The following is a 13,207-nucleotide window of genomic DNA, read 5'->3' as shown; positions in this document are numbered from 1 at the left end:
CATACGGGCGTGCAGGTGTGCGCCGTGCACGCGTTCCTAGCGGGACCCTGCCGCCTCTTAACGCCTTTGATCCCATTCGAGCCCTGTAAAGCAGCGAGGGGTGCCGGAGACGTAAATCCCCGGGTGTAGGAGATGGCGAGATCGCTGCTCCGAGGACCCTACCCGGTGTCTAGAAAGAAATGTGGGGCAAGAAAGGAAGAGTTAAAGCCGTGTCTGCCCGAGAGTCTGCCCGCTGCTCCCAGCCGTGCTCACGGATCTAATAAAAGATACGAGCTCCACCTGCAAACTTCATTGTGCTCAAAAAAGCTTGGAGGTCAGCGAGGAGATCAGTATTAGTCTTCAACTGCCTACCTCAGGAGCCTCGTGTAAACTGTGCCATAATATGACTGGCTGCGATCTTGCTCAATTTTGTATGAGATCATGTATGGAATAATAGTGAGGGAATTAATACACAGCTTATGTAACCCTCAGTCAACTTGCCTGTGCTGTTTCTAGTTTAAGAGCTCATTAGCTTAAACCAGATAGTATTACATGTGTATTTCTGCAGAGAATTGGACCTCATTTGTCCCAGATCAGCAACCTGATTCTAAACTGAAAGCTCTTTAAGCAGAAGCTCTGTTTTTATTCATACTGCACCAAATACACTGTACAGTCAGAAGGCAGTGAGGCCCTGGCACAGCTGCCCATAGAGCTGCGGTGCCCCATCCCTAGAGGTGCTCCAGGCCAGGTAGGATGCGGCCCTGGGCAGCTGAGCTGGGGGGGGCAGCCCTGCCCATAGCTGGGGGTTCGGGCTTGGTGGGCTTCAGAGTCCCTTCCAACCCAGACCGTTGTATGATATAGTACTTAATATTTCTAGCATGCTGTCAGTCCTATAATCTCCAAAGACTTGCCTCTTCTGTGAGAGTAGATAGTGGATGTGTGGGAAAAAAAATTAGTATGACTGTTTTGGATTGCAGCCTCTACAGTTTGGATAAAGGGAAGTACATATACTGTGTTTGGGTGTGCTTACTATCATATACTCTATGTATGCCGCACTAGGCACTGCTCTTTGCTTCAGTTTTGCATTTTATAAATGGTAGCTGTGGGAACTGTCACTAGGCAGTAGAGGGTTTTTTTTTCTTCCTCTAAAGCTGTTAGTGTTTGTAAATAATGCTTTGTCAGCAGTGAAGTTCAGAATGGGAAAGATGGTGTAAGGACTTAAATAACTGCTTAACTCTCCACACCTCTCTTATGTGACATGAGTCCGTTTTTTCAAGAAGACTTGCTTTGAGCCATTTCAAGAACAACAAAAACAAAGTGGATAAATATCAGTAGAGATGCACATACACTAGATGTAAATGAGGGAAACTACTCATAGAATCATGAAGGCAGGAAAAGACACTTCAGATCATCTCATTGACCCATCACCACCCTGTCTGCAAATGCCACATCTACGTGTTTCTTGAACACCTCCAGGGACAGTGACTCCACCACCTCCTTGGGCAGCCTGTGCCAATGCTTAACTTTCAGAGAAGTTTTTCCTAATATTCAACCTGAACCTCCCCTGGTGCTCCACACCCTTCACTGGCTTTGTTGCCCCAAGGATCCCCTTGGATGATGCCAGTGGGACAGCATGGCATACGGGCACTGGGGAAATTGATCTTTCCCTATTTTTAATTTTTGAGTAGGTGACAGCCAAAAACCTTAATTTTCATCGAATTCCTCATGGTACCCTTAAGCACACAAGGTGAGAAAGTACACGAAAAGCACACTTGTCTTGTTTAACCAGCACTAACGTCAAGAATCACTGTCCTGTTCTGGCCTAGTCAAAACCACATATACTTAATCAGCTCGATCTTTTCAATTGCTATGCAAAACTAAAGGTGTTATTTTGGCAGTTCACTGGAGGCTAAACAGGTGAGGAGACTGGACATAACTCCAGACAATATTGATGGAGAATTATGGTAGGATTTCAAAATAACATTGTTTAGGCATGAATTCATAATGGAAATTCATCGTTGTCAGGTTTTTAAGGGCAGATAACTTTAGGATACACTTGTGTGTTTGTGCATTGCGCAAACAGCAAACTTTTCTTTAAGAACTTACTTGAGCTGCTTCTCATAATGCATTTCATAATGAGTAGCATTCTGCTAAGGATATGTTATGGGACCAAATTAATTGAACGGCAGGGATTAAATTCCTTAGGTCTCATGCTCATTAAAAGTATGCTCCTAAACAGCCTCATTATCCTATGGAATACCACATTCTTAGGATTAAAGCACCTTGGGGAAGGCAGGACATCAATTGGCCTAAACAAAGCTTACATACACCGTACATACACTGACAAAAAGTGTGGAGTCCCTAAACTGATAGCTTTGAATGCTGGTGCAGGGCGAGGGAACACTTTTTCTCTCTAAATAGCCTTAAATTGTGAGTAGGAAAATGGCAAAGCAGGAATGAAAACCTAGAGCCATTTTTCTGGAACAAGTCATTTCACTTAATTATGCCTTATTTGTATGATGCCATATTCACTTAAGTGGAGCCTGCACTTTCCTGAATAAAATGGAGTAAAATTGAGTCAGTACTTCCTTCTGAAATCACTTTGAATTCAACTGGTAAATGAATATGTGTAATGTCTATTAAACGTGGTAACATTCTCGTCTGGAAGAAACAAGTCTTCTTTTTGAGACGCAGTGATGTGGCATTTGGAATGCTGAGTAGTGCTCCTCCTAATGAAGGGTGGTTAGTTTTGAGCATGGCTGCAACATAACAATTTACAATAGCGGTGTCACAGTTACAAACTTTGGTCAGTTGTCCTAAAACAGTAGGATGGGATTGTGCTGCTCTAAGTTCCCTTTCCAGATGCAGTCGGCCAAGAGGATGAGAGCTGGACACTTCTGAATGGGGTGATAATGATGTCCTTAGTCTCAGCTTGGAAATACATTTCCATTTGGGCTGTTGCTACAGTAAACGTGACTGCAAACAAACAGTCCCACAATGAAAAGCAAACAGTTAATAAATGCCTTCCATGAACATTGAAGATAAGGTTGCCTTGGATTGAGGCACACATCAGAAGTGTCTTAGATTCTGCAGCAACTTTGCACTAGTGTTCTGCAGAGCGCAAATAAGGACAGCTCAGCTTTAATCTTCCCACAGTTTCAATAAATCTGTATTTACAGGCATTTCTATTTTAAGGCTTGCTGAAGTCATCAGCATTTTGTCACTTATTCTTTAACCTAGAAAGGCATCTGTGTAGCCTCTATTGATCTTAAAAAAGAACATGGAATGAATCTAGACACTTGGAATATGTTTTTACCTCCAGTTTTGATACTGGAAGTTGGGAAGAAATAACACATGCTTGAAGGAAGGGAAGCTGGTGGTCTTCTAGCAGATTGAGTCGCTTTGTTTATAACAAAGTGGAAAATGAGCTCTTCTGTCAGATGTTACTGTATACATTTCACCATGCTAAGCAGCAGCCACCTTTTGCATTTCATGTGGTCTCGGAACAACTTTCTAACACTGAAATTTGAACACAGTGTTCTAGTTGGACTGGCATTTGAGGGAATGTGGGCTGATGTAGCTTTATGGATAGAGTAAGGAAATATCCACAAAACTTGGCAAATAAGAGCAAATTTGAACTTCTGGCTTTCTTACAGTCCTACAGATAGGAAGTATCAGAAACTGTCTTGGACCAATATGAGCAGTGAAAATGGTGATAATGCTACTTTAGGTACGACTGCTGACAAAGCAGTCTCAGAGAGGCATATTATTCTTGTAACTTCAAGTGTCATATTTTTAAATGGTGTCATCAGGAATCAGCTGAGATCTAAGAGCTGACTGATTAAATAAGCTGCAGACAGACATTATTGGTTTCTAATGGTATCAGTTTAGTGTTTGGGTTCTAGACTGCTTATTGTCACAAACATGGACAACGTCCAGAAACCGGAGCAAATGAGTAAAATTAGAAAATCTTATGTTTAAAAATCCAGTGCAGTTGTTAGCTGTTACAGCCTGCCGCCTTTTGGATATGGGAGGTATTTTCTGCCACCAGATGTCAGTATAAACATGATGAAAATTTCTCTTTGTGCTTTTCCACTGTTTGTCCCTAACAACGTATCTAGGATTTTGGAGTTTTTTGCTTGCTTGTTTTTCCCCCGCTGCATAACTGTATTGTTAACACAGCCCTTGTGCAAGTGTGACTTTCTGTTTCAGGGGTTTGGTAGCATTAGAGCAGGTATTAACGTCATTACTACCTACCGCTGTGAAAGAAAACAGCTGTTGGTATCCAACGTAGCCAACAAAGGAATCTGTTAAACAGAGAAGACTTCTATACGAAAAGGAATCTTGCTTCTTGTGGGCTGTAGTGCATAATTCTTTAATTTTGTCTGTCTTCCAAAAGATGAACTATAAGCATTGAAGGAAAAACATCATTTCTTGTTTCTGAGGCATCTTTCTGAGATCAGATAACACTGACTTCATAGAATCATAGAACACCAAGGTTGGAAAAGACCTCCAAGGCCATCTACCAGAGTGATTCTTGATGACAAGAGGGCTTTTCAACTTCCATTGTCATTAGAAGGAAATTATGTCTGCTTATGCATGAGTGGAATTCAGCCTACTGTCTCTTGTTATGAAGAATCAGGAGACTTGCTTGTGAACTGTGTGGAATGTAGCACTCCCTCATGATCAGTATTAGAGATGGCAATGCCTTAAATTGTACTGCAGTTTCTGTGTCTTGAAATTCAAGAAAAAATGCTAAGGGAATCTTGTGCTACTCAGTAAGTATGTGTAAGGTAATAAATAGTAAAAGTGTCTTGTGACATTATTTGATACTTAAGAGATTTGTTTTTACTTAAATACAGGTTTGTAAACGAATGGACTTGGTTTGTCAACGAATGTTAAATCAGGGATTTCTAAAAGTGGAAAGATACCACAACTTGTGTCAAAAGCAAGTTAAAGCTCAGCTTCCAAGGTATGTACCAGCTAAAATTGTAGTTGAACTTCAGTGTGCTAGATTCTTTTCAGCATTACGCTAAAAGGGAGATTCTTGCTGGCTAATTTAGTTACATATCTTGAAAATTTGTATCTCTTTTGTTTTCTGTTTTTCCCCCCAAAAGCATTATAACCTAAGATCTAATTACAAGATAATGGTGTGGATGAATGTACCTTGTATTATACTATTCAAGGAGCTGGAATATTGGAAATTGTCTCTGGTGTTCTAAACAGAGTAAAGAAGAGTCTTGTGTTCTTCAGCCTTTCTGGCAAATCCAGAAGGGACTCTTAGGAACGAATAAATGCCATTCCTCTTCAAGACAAACCGATGATTTGTCTATGGCTCTGCTTAAAAAAGCAAGGTTCTTCAGTGCCAAGGAATAAATTAGGAAAGGGAGGAGGCTGTGAGCTCTCATTACTGGGAGCTTATGGTTCTCTCAAAAGCAATATGTTTTCTCCTCTTTCCAGTGTATAAAGTGCAGTTGCTGCTGCTGTATCCTATCAGATTTCCCAGTCAAAGCGAAGAAACTAAATGCTACTTACTGCTGAGATTATTTGCCAAAAGCTTGAACTTTGTAGCAAGCAGTAATGCTATATTAAATTTGTGTGTTGCATTGAAATACTAAGTGCAGGAATATGGGAGAATAAAAATAACCACCCTGACTCATTGTCTGCTGCTAGTTAGTACTGAAAGCCTGCTTTTAGAGTCCCAAATGACATACAGAGTTTATGGGTAGCAAAAGATGTAATTATTTAGAGAAAAAAAAACTTGTCTTCAGAAAGTGCACTGTGCTATTATGAGCTGATATCTAATCTCTGCCATGTTTTGTCCGTAGACAGAACAAATGTAGCGGTTGTGTTTTCAAACCTCTAAATGGTTTTAAGGATTAAATTAACTTGAGTGATAGTTACAGTTTTATTTTGTGAACTCATTGTTAAATTACTGCATGTAAATCACTTAATGGTCTGTCTTCTAGACGAGAGTCAGAAAGAAGAAACCATTCATTAGCTCGTCATGCAGACATCCTTGCTGCTGTAGAAACAAGACTCTCTTTGTTAAATATGACTTTCATGAAGTATGTGGATTCCAATCTCTGTTGCTTCATACCTGGAAAGGTAAAATGTAGTCTAATTTATGTGAATGTGTATGTTTTTAAAAAACATGATTGTGTAACTTCAAGTACATTTGTCCCAGCTGCCCCAGATTATGTAATATATGTGCATACTGAAACTGATTGACATACTTAGAACACACAAGTTAATGCTCCTCTGTAACAGGAGTGTGAAATGAATGAACCAGACTGTATCTAAATACTATTTAAAATTTAATATCTACTTTCCCTCAGGATTTTTACAAGGATTTTTACAACACAGGATATGTAGGTTTTAACTCTGAATTGTAACTGTACAAAATAGCTGGAGTCCAGGTCATCAGAAGATACAGCAGAAGACTTTAAGATCTTTTCATATGGTTTGAATACTTCAAGTTAATTGAAGTGAGATGTATATATGAGATGTATAGTATGTGGAAACACCTTTCAGTGTTGCTGTGGATGAGGTGTTTCTGTAAATTAGGTGGGTAAACTTTAAATGTATGTAAACTCTGTTCAATATTATTACTACTAAACAGTTCTGGTATTTCAGACTACTACCCCAGCATAAAGTATAAATTAACCAAGCGATAGGATTGTTTTATAAGCTGTGAAAACAGAGGGATAGAGGGGAATTGACAAGATCATCGTCTGAGGAAGAAACTCAAAAAAACCTTAGATTGAAACAAAATCTGTGACCATTAGCCTAAGGTTCTGCTATTCGTGGGCAGATAACTGGGTTGCTCTGGGATGAATGCAGAAGTTAGCTGTTGGATTGAGATGAAGCATGGCAGGCATTTCTGCATTCAGTCAGCAGGATAGGCTATCAGCATGAATAGTTTTTATCTTGAAGAGGTAACTTGATTTCCATACACTTTTATTGCCTTGATACTAAGTTAATCTAAATTACTGTAGTTTAATATATTTAGGTTTATTAAGTTTATATTATTTTTATATCTATAATCTAATTTAAAATACAATGTAATATAACAAAGTCAAATAAATGTAAGGCCATGATATTCATGTACTGAATAGAATACCTAAAAGAAATGTTGCCTTACTTTTCCTCAGGGTAGGTGGAAAGGCAATGCTGAAGCTAGACCTGGGGTGTGTAGGAGTTGTGCAAACAAGTTTGGCAGCCATTTTCCTTCTGGGCACTGGGTCATAAAGACATTATTTGTATTCCTGTGTAACAGCTAAAAGAGACCTTTTTAACTGTTTACTTGGTATATGAACTTGATACTGCTGCTGCTCTTTCACCACAGTTATCAGTTCACCAGAAAGTCAGGTTTTGGTTAAGCCTATTCAAGGCTCAGCTTGTGATTTTCCCCCACCTGCCCTGAATGAAGCTGCTGCAGAACTTTCAGAAAATTAATGTGTTAGAATACGTGAATCCTGGTTTGAGGTTCAGCGTATTGTGTTAAGGGTTCTTTACACTTCATAGTGAAGTGCCACTGCAAGATTTTATGTTGAAGATAGCAAAAGAATGCTTTGTAGATGTGGTTACTGACGGGATGTAATGTGGGTAAAATTAGAGAAAGAAGCCTTTGGGAGCTTGCTGTGAGATGGGATGCTTTGATGATGTCTTTTGGAGCTTTTTAGCTAAGCTTCCTTTATGAAAACACAAGATGCAGCTCTGTTGATTCTAGGCTCTTAAAGCCCACATCCTTCAGTAGAGTCTTAAGCTATTCTTAATCATGTGCAAAATTCCTGGCTTGGTAGTTTCTGTAGTAAGAAACCAGCACTCCTATCTTGGCCTGCTCAGACTGTAATTCATAGATTAGTGAGGCACCTTTCATCTCTATAGTTCTGCTAAACAAAAAGCTGCTTTTCAAGCCTGTTAAGAGGGTGCTTATGCTCTCTGCCAGTCCTGGATTGGTATTTCGTAATACATTTTGGGTGTAATCCAAATTTGCAATATTTTGAGTAGGAGCAAGCGAATTCATGTAAATATTTACAGCTCTTCAGACTGACATAACAGTAATTCTTGCTATTCCATTCCTATGTTGTGCATGTCTCATGACTGGCTGTGGGAATGACTGCTTAGCTGAATGGCTTCCATCTTGGTTCTCCAAAAAGAAACGATGATGCTTTACTGAGCATGTAGAATTCCAGTGTGGATGCAGTAAAACAATTTCACACAGATGTTATTTCACGAGTTTCAATAGAACTGTGATCCATCAAGTGAATGGTTTGTCTGGTATATCGCAAACAATACTTCATTTCCAAACACCAATAAAGAACTAACACACAGTGATGTGCAGGAGTAATAGTTCTATAGTGAAAGTCTCTGATGTGCCAACGCTTTTAGAATGATCTGAGATAATCTTGTCTTTATCGGAAAAATCCTAATTCTTCTTAAATGTTTTAGGTAATAGATGAAATTTACCGTGTGCTAAGGTATGTAAACTCTACAAGAGCTCCTCAGAGAGCTCATGAAGTTCTTCAAGAACTAAGGGACATTTCTTCCATGGCTATGGAATATTTTGATGAGAAGATTGTTCCAATACTGAAAAGGAAGCTTCCTGGGTCAGATGTATCAGGACGTCTGATAGGAGCTGCCCCAGGTATTAAATGCAATGTATAGTTAAGTGGGTTTTGTTGTTTTTTATTATTTTATTTATTAAAACTCAGAGCACTATCTTTTTAAAGCTCCCTCCTTTGAATAAGTGAGCTTTATCACATAAGAATTAACGATACTTGTGTCTTAAGAATGCCAGCCATGAAATTCATTCGCTTTGTAATTTAAGGAGGCTTTGTATTGGCAAAAGAACGGTCACTTGAATGTATGTAACAATTATGCATAGTGTGTATTCATTAAACAAACGCTTTTGTGCCACCAATGAATGAGACTTTATCGTTGCACTTGGTTGAAATTTGGCACATGAGATGACAACTCAAGACGCCTTTTATATTTAGTAAGGATCAGCAAATGAATTGGCCTAAGCTGCTGTAGTACATAGAGAGCTAGAACACACAAGTATGTGCTTTCTTTGCATTCCCAAAGCAACAAGGTACATGTTAACAATCAGAATGCTTGTGCGTAACACTGAAAAGGCAGCTAAAATAATGGTCTGTAAATAATCAAACTGGTCCTTTGTATAACCTCTCAGGCTTTCCGTAATTGATGTGAACTGAAGTGTTAAGGTAGTTGCCTCATAGAATGGCCAGAAACAAAAAGTTAGTAGAACTGTAGTGTTTTCCCCATACTGAACTTCTTTCCACACACCATCGGAGAATTGGATTGCAATATGCTCTTTGAAAGGATAACTCAAAAAAGAAAAATTACAGCTTAACCAAAAATGATAGGCTGAACTGTAGGAACTGCTTGTAGTTTGTTGCATGTCTCATCCATCCCTTTGGCCATAAGACTGTATTCCACCTCTTAATTATATCTAGATAATTATACCTCAATTCCAATGAGTCTGTCAGCTAAGGAAGCATTGCCCAAAACCATAGTTGATGTCAGTCTGCTCACCAAACCCAAGGCTTAATGTGATGTGAAAGTACCTATCCTGTGTTGAGGGAATAGTATATCTGATGGCAACCCTTTAGTGTCAAATAAGTGGATCTTAAAGAAAAAAAAGAAGAGGATGACTGTTCAAGGCTGTTCCAGATTGTTCTGTCTTCATAGTGCTTACAAGTTGCATTTTACTTGCACTGCATTGTTAGAAAACAGTAGAAAAAGTGATGGATACCTTTTTATGTTAGAAAAAGTGAAAGAAATTATACAGTAGCTGTTAGTCTCCTTGATTTGCAGGAATTTTAATAAAAACAACATTCCCAAGCTCAAACTCCAGTATGATTTTAGGACTTAGGAAGAATGAGTATACATCATCATGGAAAATAAATCCCCTTCTTCTAAAAAGTAAGTTAAACTGAGATATCTTGTTACGCCCTGAATAAAAAACAATTAGAATTGTATCTATCTACAACTATGACAGCAGAATAAGAGTGCCCTACTGAAATACATTTTATATAGCTATTGTATAATACGTCTAATTTATAGCTGCACTGCAGGTTTTTGACTTAACATGTATCACTAACTCTAGCTGACCACATGTTCTCTCTGTAATTGTTGATCTGGCTGAAGGGGGGGGACGGCCTTATGTATGGAAAATGAAGAATGAGCTGTTTTCCATGCTACTGGAAATCCAAGTATCTAAAATTGAACTAGCTGTGACCTGAAATGCCATGTGCTCTTGTTAGATACTTAAAATAACAGTAAGTCTGTTTCCATGTTCACCCAGCCAGTACTCAGATTTGTGCTAGGGGGTGATGTAGGGGTAAGCAAAGTAGAAGTGGGACACGATTTCTGCTTTTGTCTAAACGATGTGGAGTACTAACCAGAGTTTTCTCTGAAGTTCCAGGGCCTTCTGCAGCACTAACAACAATGCAGCTGTTCTCCAAGCAGAATCCTTCGAGACAGGAAGTCACCAAACTCCAGCAGCAAGTAAAAGCAAACGGTGCGGGTGTGACAGTGCTAAAGCGGGAAATCTCAGAGCTTCGCACCAAGGTGCAAGAGCAACAGAAACAACTCCAAGATCAAGATCAGAAACTGCTAGAGCAAACCCAAATCATAGGTGAACAGAACGCCCGATTGGCTGAGCTCGAACGCAAGCTGCGAGAGGTGATGGAGAGCGCAGTAGGAAGTTCTTCAGGTTCTGGTTCAAATGAACAATCTCCTAGAAAACGGAGGAAGGCGGTTGATTCCACAGACTGTCCTAGGAAATCTAAACGCCTTCGAAACAGAAAATAACTTGGGGAGTCACTGACGCCTTCAGGAGGATACACTGCTTTAGTAGCCCAAGCAGGTCTGCTCGTTTGGATACTGTGATTAGCTTCATGGTGTCACGTAGGCTGCTGGCTCTTCAACACACCACTTAGACTTGAACGTGAATTTTCTTTCATTGAGACTTTTCCCCTGCTTTCTGGATGGGTGGGCCTAATGCACAGGATCTTTAAGATTTGCAATAGATACATACTAACCAGACCTGCTCTGTTACATTTTGAACAGTTAACCTTTTTTTTTTTTTTTCCCGTGCAAATGTGTTGAAAGTAAACTTATTTGTGTTTATGCGTATGTTCACATAAAATCTTAAATAAATTCAGTCTTAACTGACTAAAAAGTTGAGCTTAAAAGCAGATGTCCTGTTCACTTGAAGAAAAGAAATGCTTTTAAAATCATGTTTTAGAGAACTTGACTTTTTTTGTTATAAGTGACCTTGTCTGGAATGTCTGAAAAGCAGCGAATACTTTTTTGGGATCTCTGTAACAAGTAAAACAGACTTCTTAAATTACGCTATTGCCTATATATTTTTGTAAACTTACAAGGAAAGGCCTTCTATCCAGTCTTCACGTGCACACGCCCTAATTCTAGGTCTTGGCAGCCATATTCTACATTTGCACGGATAGATGCATGTAGAGCTTAGCCTGCTAAAAGCACTTGTCTGAAGTTGTCCTTCGCTCTGAGTACAGAGACCTATAGAACAATTCCTTCGTTCCTCAGCCATAGCTCCACACCTGCATTCAGCACAACTGCTTTCTTACAGCAAGGTCTTGCAGAGCTAGCAGCAGGAGCATTGGGAGCCAGCTACCTGCAGGCTACCTGCTGCTTTCACTGCCTGCAGCTTGCAGGTATTGTTGGCCAAAGCAGGAGAACTGAGAAGCTGCCTATGCATCACTTGATATGTAGGCAAACATAAGAATCAGACAAACTGTCCCTATGGTAACTAAACTCAGGGGGACACCATTTGAATGAAATGCTGTGTTACGGAAAAATTTAAGCTATTTTGCGTGTATGTGTTGGGAGTGGGGTGGAGATTTCTCTAATACTGAGGCCGATATTCCAGCCTCCTTTGTCCTGACAGGTAAATCACTTCAAACATAGCTTTAATTTCTTTTGCACTTCTGTTTTGAGCTTGTAACTGGGAAAGCATGTCTCACACTGTTCAATCTCCCTGCTCACTTTAACAACCTGAGTTGTATATAGTGATTTTCTTTTCTATCTGTGTATTTTTGGAACCTTATACAAATACTATCGTTCTTGGTTTTGTTTTAACGTACTAAACTACGTAGCTTTATCATTGACTTTTTTTTTCTTTGCTTTTTTTTTTTTTGCTTTCAGCTTAGGTGGTGCCCAATTCAACTTGGCATGGTACTGAAAGTGTAAATGCTGCTTTGTAGCTGTTCACAACCCTGACACTCTTACCAGAGGTTAAAGTGTGGCTTTCTTGTAGTCTGACAGCTTACCATGGGGGTTGTAGGTGAACCACCAACAGAACCAGAAATCATCTGGCCAAATGTTCCAAAATTGTAGGAGAACAGATATTTTTCTTGAAACTTAAGGATTTTGCTTCTGGGATATACGGGCTCATATCAGGAGCGACACTGCAAATGCCAAATTTTTGGTAGATGATTTTCAAATATACCTGTTTAACGGTTTTAAGCTTTTCAGAAGGCATGTTTCTTAAGAAGAGCACTGAACAAGTGGTGCAAGGTTATCTAGGGGAGACATTAAACCAGTAAAGGCCAATTCGCTATTACCGGTCTTCCACTGCTCATATATTTGTTACTCATGAAGGTCGGTATTTTGAATCATTCTACATGCCAGCGTGCTAGCTGGATCTTTCAATACAAATTCATTTGATGGTCTTTCGGGTAGACAAAGTAACGTAACAATCCAATTACAGATACTTGTGGTTAAATACTTCTGAACAAACATAAACTTGATTTTATTGCATTTATTGAGAAGGCTTGTTGGTACATCTCTTAATACCTTTCACTTTAGTTTCTTTGTTTGCTTCTACGAGATGCAAATGACACTCTTCACAACACGCAGGAACATTTGAGTTAATCAGCAGTGCCATTTTTTAATATGCTGGCGAACCTGTAGAGCTATGTGTAAACTGAGATTCAAAGAACAACAGTGTATTGTTACATGAAACATTCTCCGAGAGCGGTGCCAAGTCGGAATCTTCAGCTCAAGGAAGCGTCACATGCTGCAAGTCAGCAGGTGCATCCTGACCCTCAGCAGCCTGCCGAGCACACTGCAATTGAACCAAGCCCACTCAGCTGCATGGGTAGAGGAGAGCAGTACAAGCAAGCTCTGAGAAACGCCGCAATGGACTCAAGAAAAGTGCATA

General features: G+C 39.6%; 1 protein-coding gene across 2 annotated transcripts in view; it reads left to right on the top strand.

The window, feature by feature from the left end:
- The window catches only part of FBXO28 (F-box protein 28), a 12,141-nt gene extending 779 nt beyond the window's left edge, over nt 1-11,362 (top strand). Inside the window, exons 2-6 of one of the 2 annotated variants that reach the window (XM_019612639.2) lie at nt 4,842-4,951; nt 5,949-6,087; nt 8,434-8,629; nt 9,823-9,930; nt 10,427-11,362. In XM_019612639.2, the coding sequence (XP_019468184.1) occupies nt 4,842-4,951; nt 5,949-6,087; nt 8,434-8,629; nt 9,823-9,930; nt 10,427-10,821 (948 nt within the window). In that variant the 3' untranslated portion in view covers nt 10,822-11,362. The remainder of the gene's footprint in view (nt 1-4,841; nt 4,952-5,948; nt 6,088-8,433; nt 8,630-9,822; nt 9,931-10,426) is intronic. The other variant, XM_010706671.3, reaches the window with a different exon arrangement.
- The last annotated feature ends 1,845 nt before the right edge of the window (nt 11,363-13,207 follow it).

Source organism: Meleagris gallopavo, chromosome 2, assembly GCF_000146605.3.
Source record: "Meleagris gallopavo isolate NT-WF06-2002-E0010 breed Aviagen turkey brand Nicholas breeding stock chromosome 2, Turkey_5.1, whole genome shotgun sequence".
Taxonomy (NCBI): Eukaryota; Metazoa; Chordata; class Aves; order Galliformes; family Phasianidae; genus Meleagris; species Meleagris gallopavo.
Note: the sequence above shows the minus strand (reverse complement) of the source record. Positions and strands in the feature narration are given on the sequence as shown.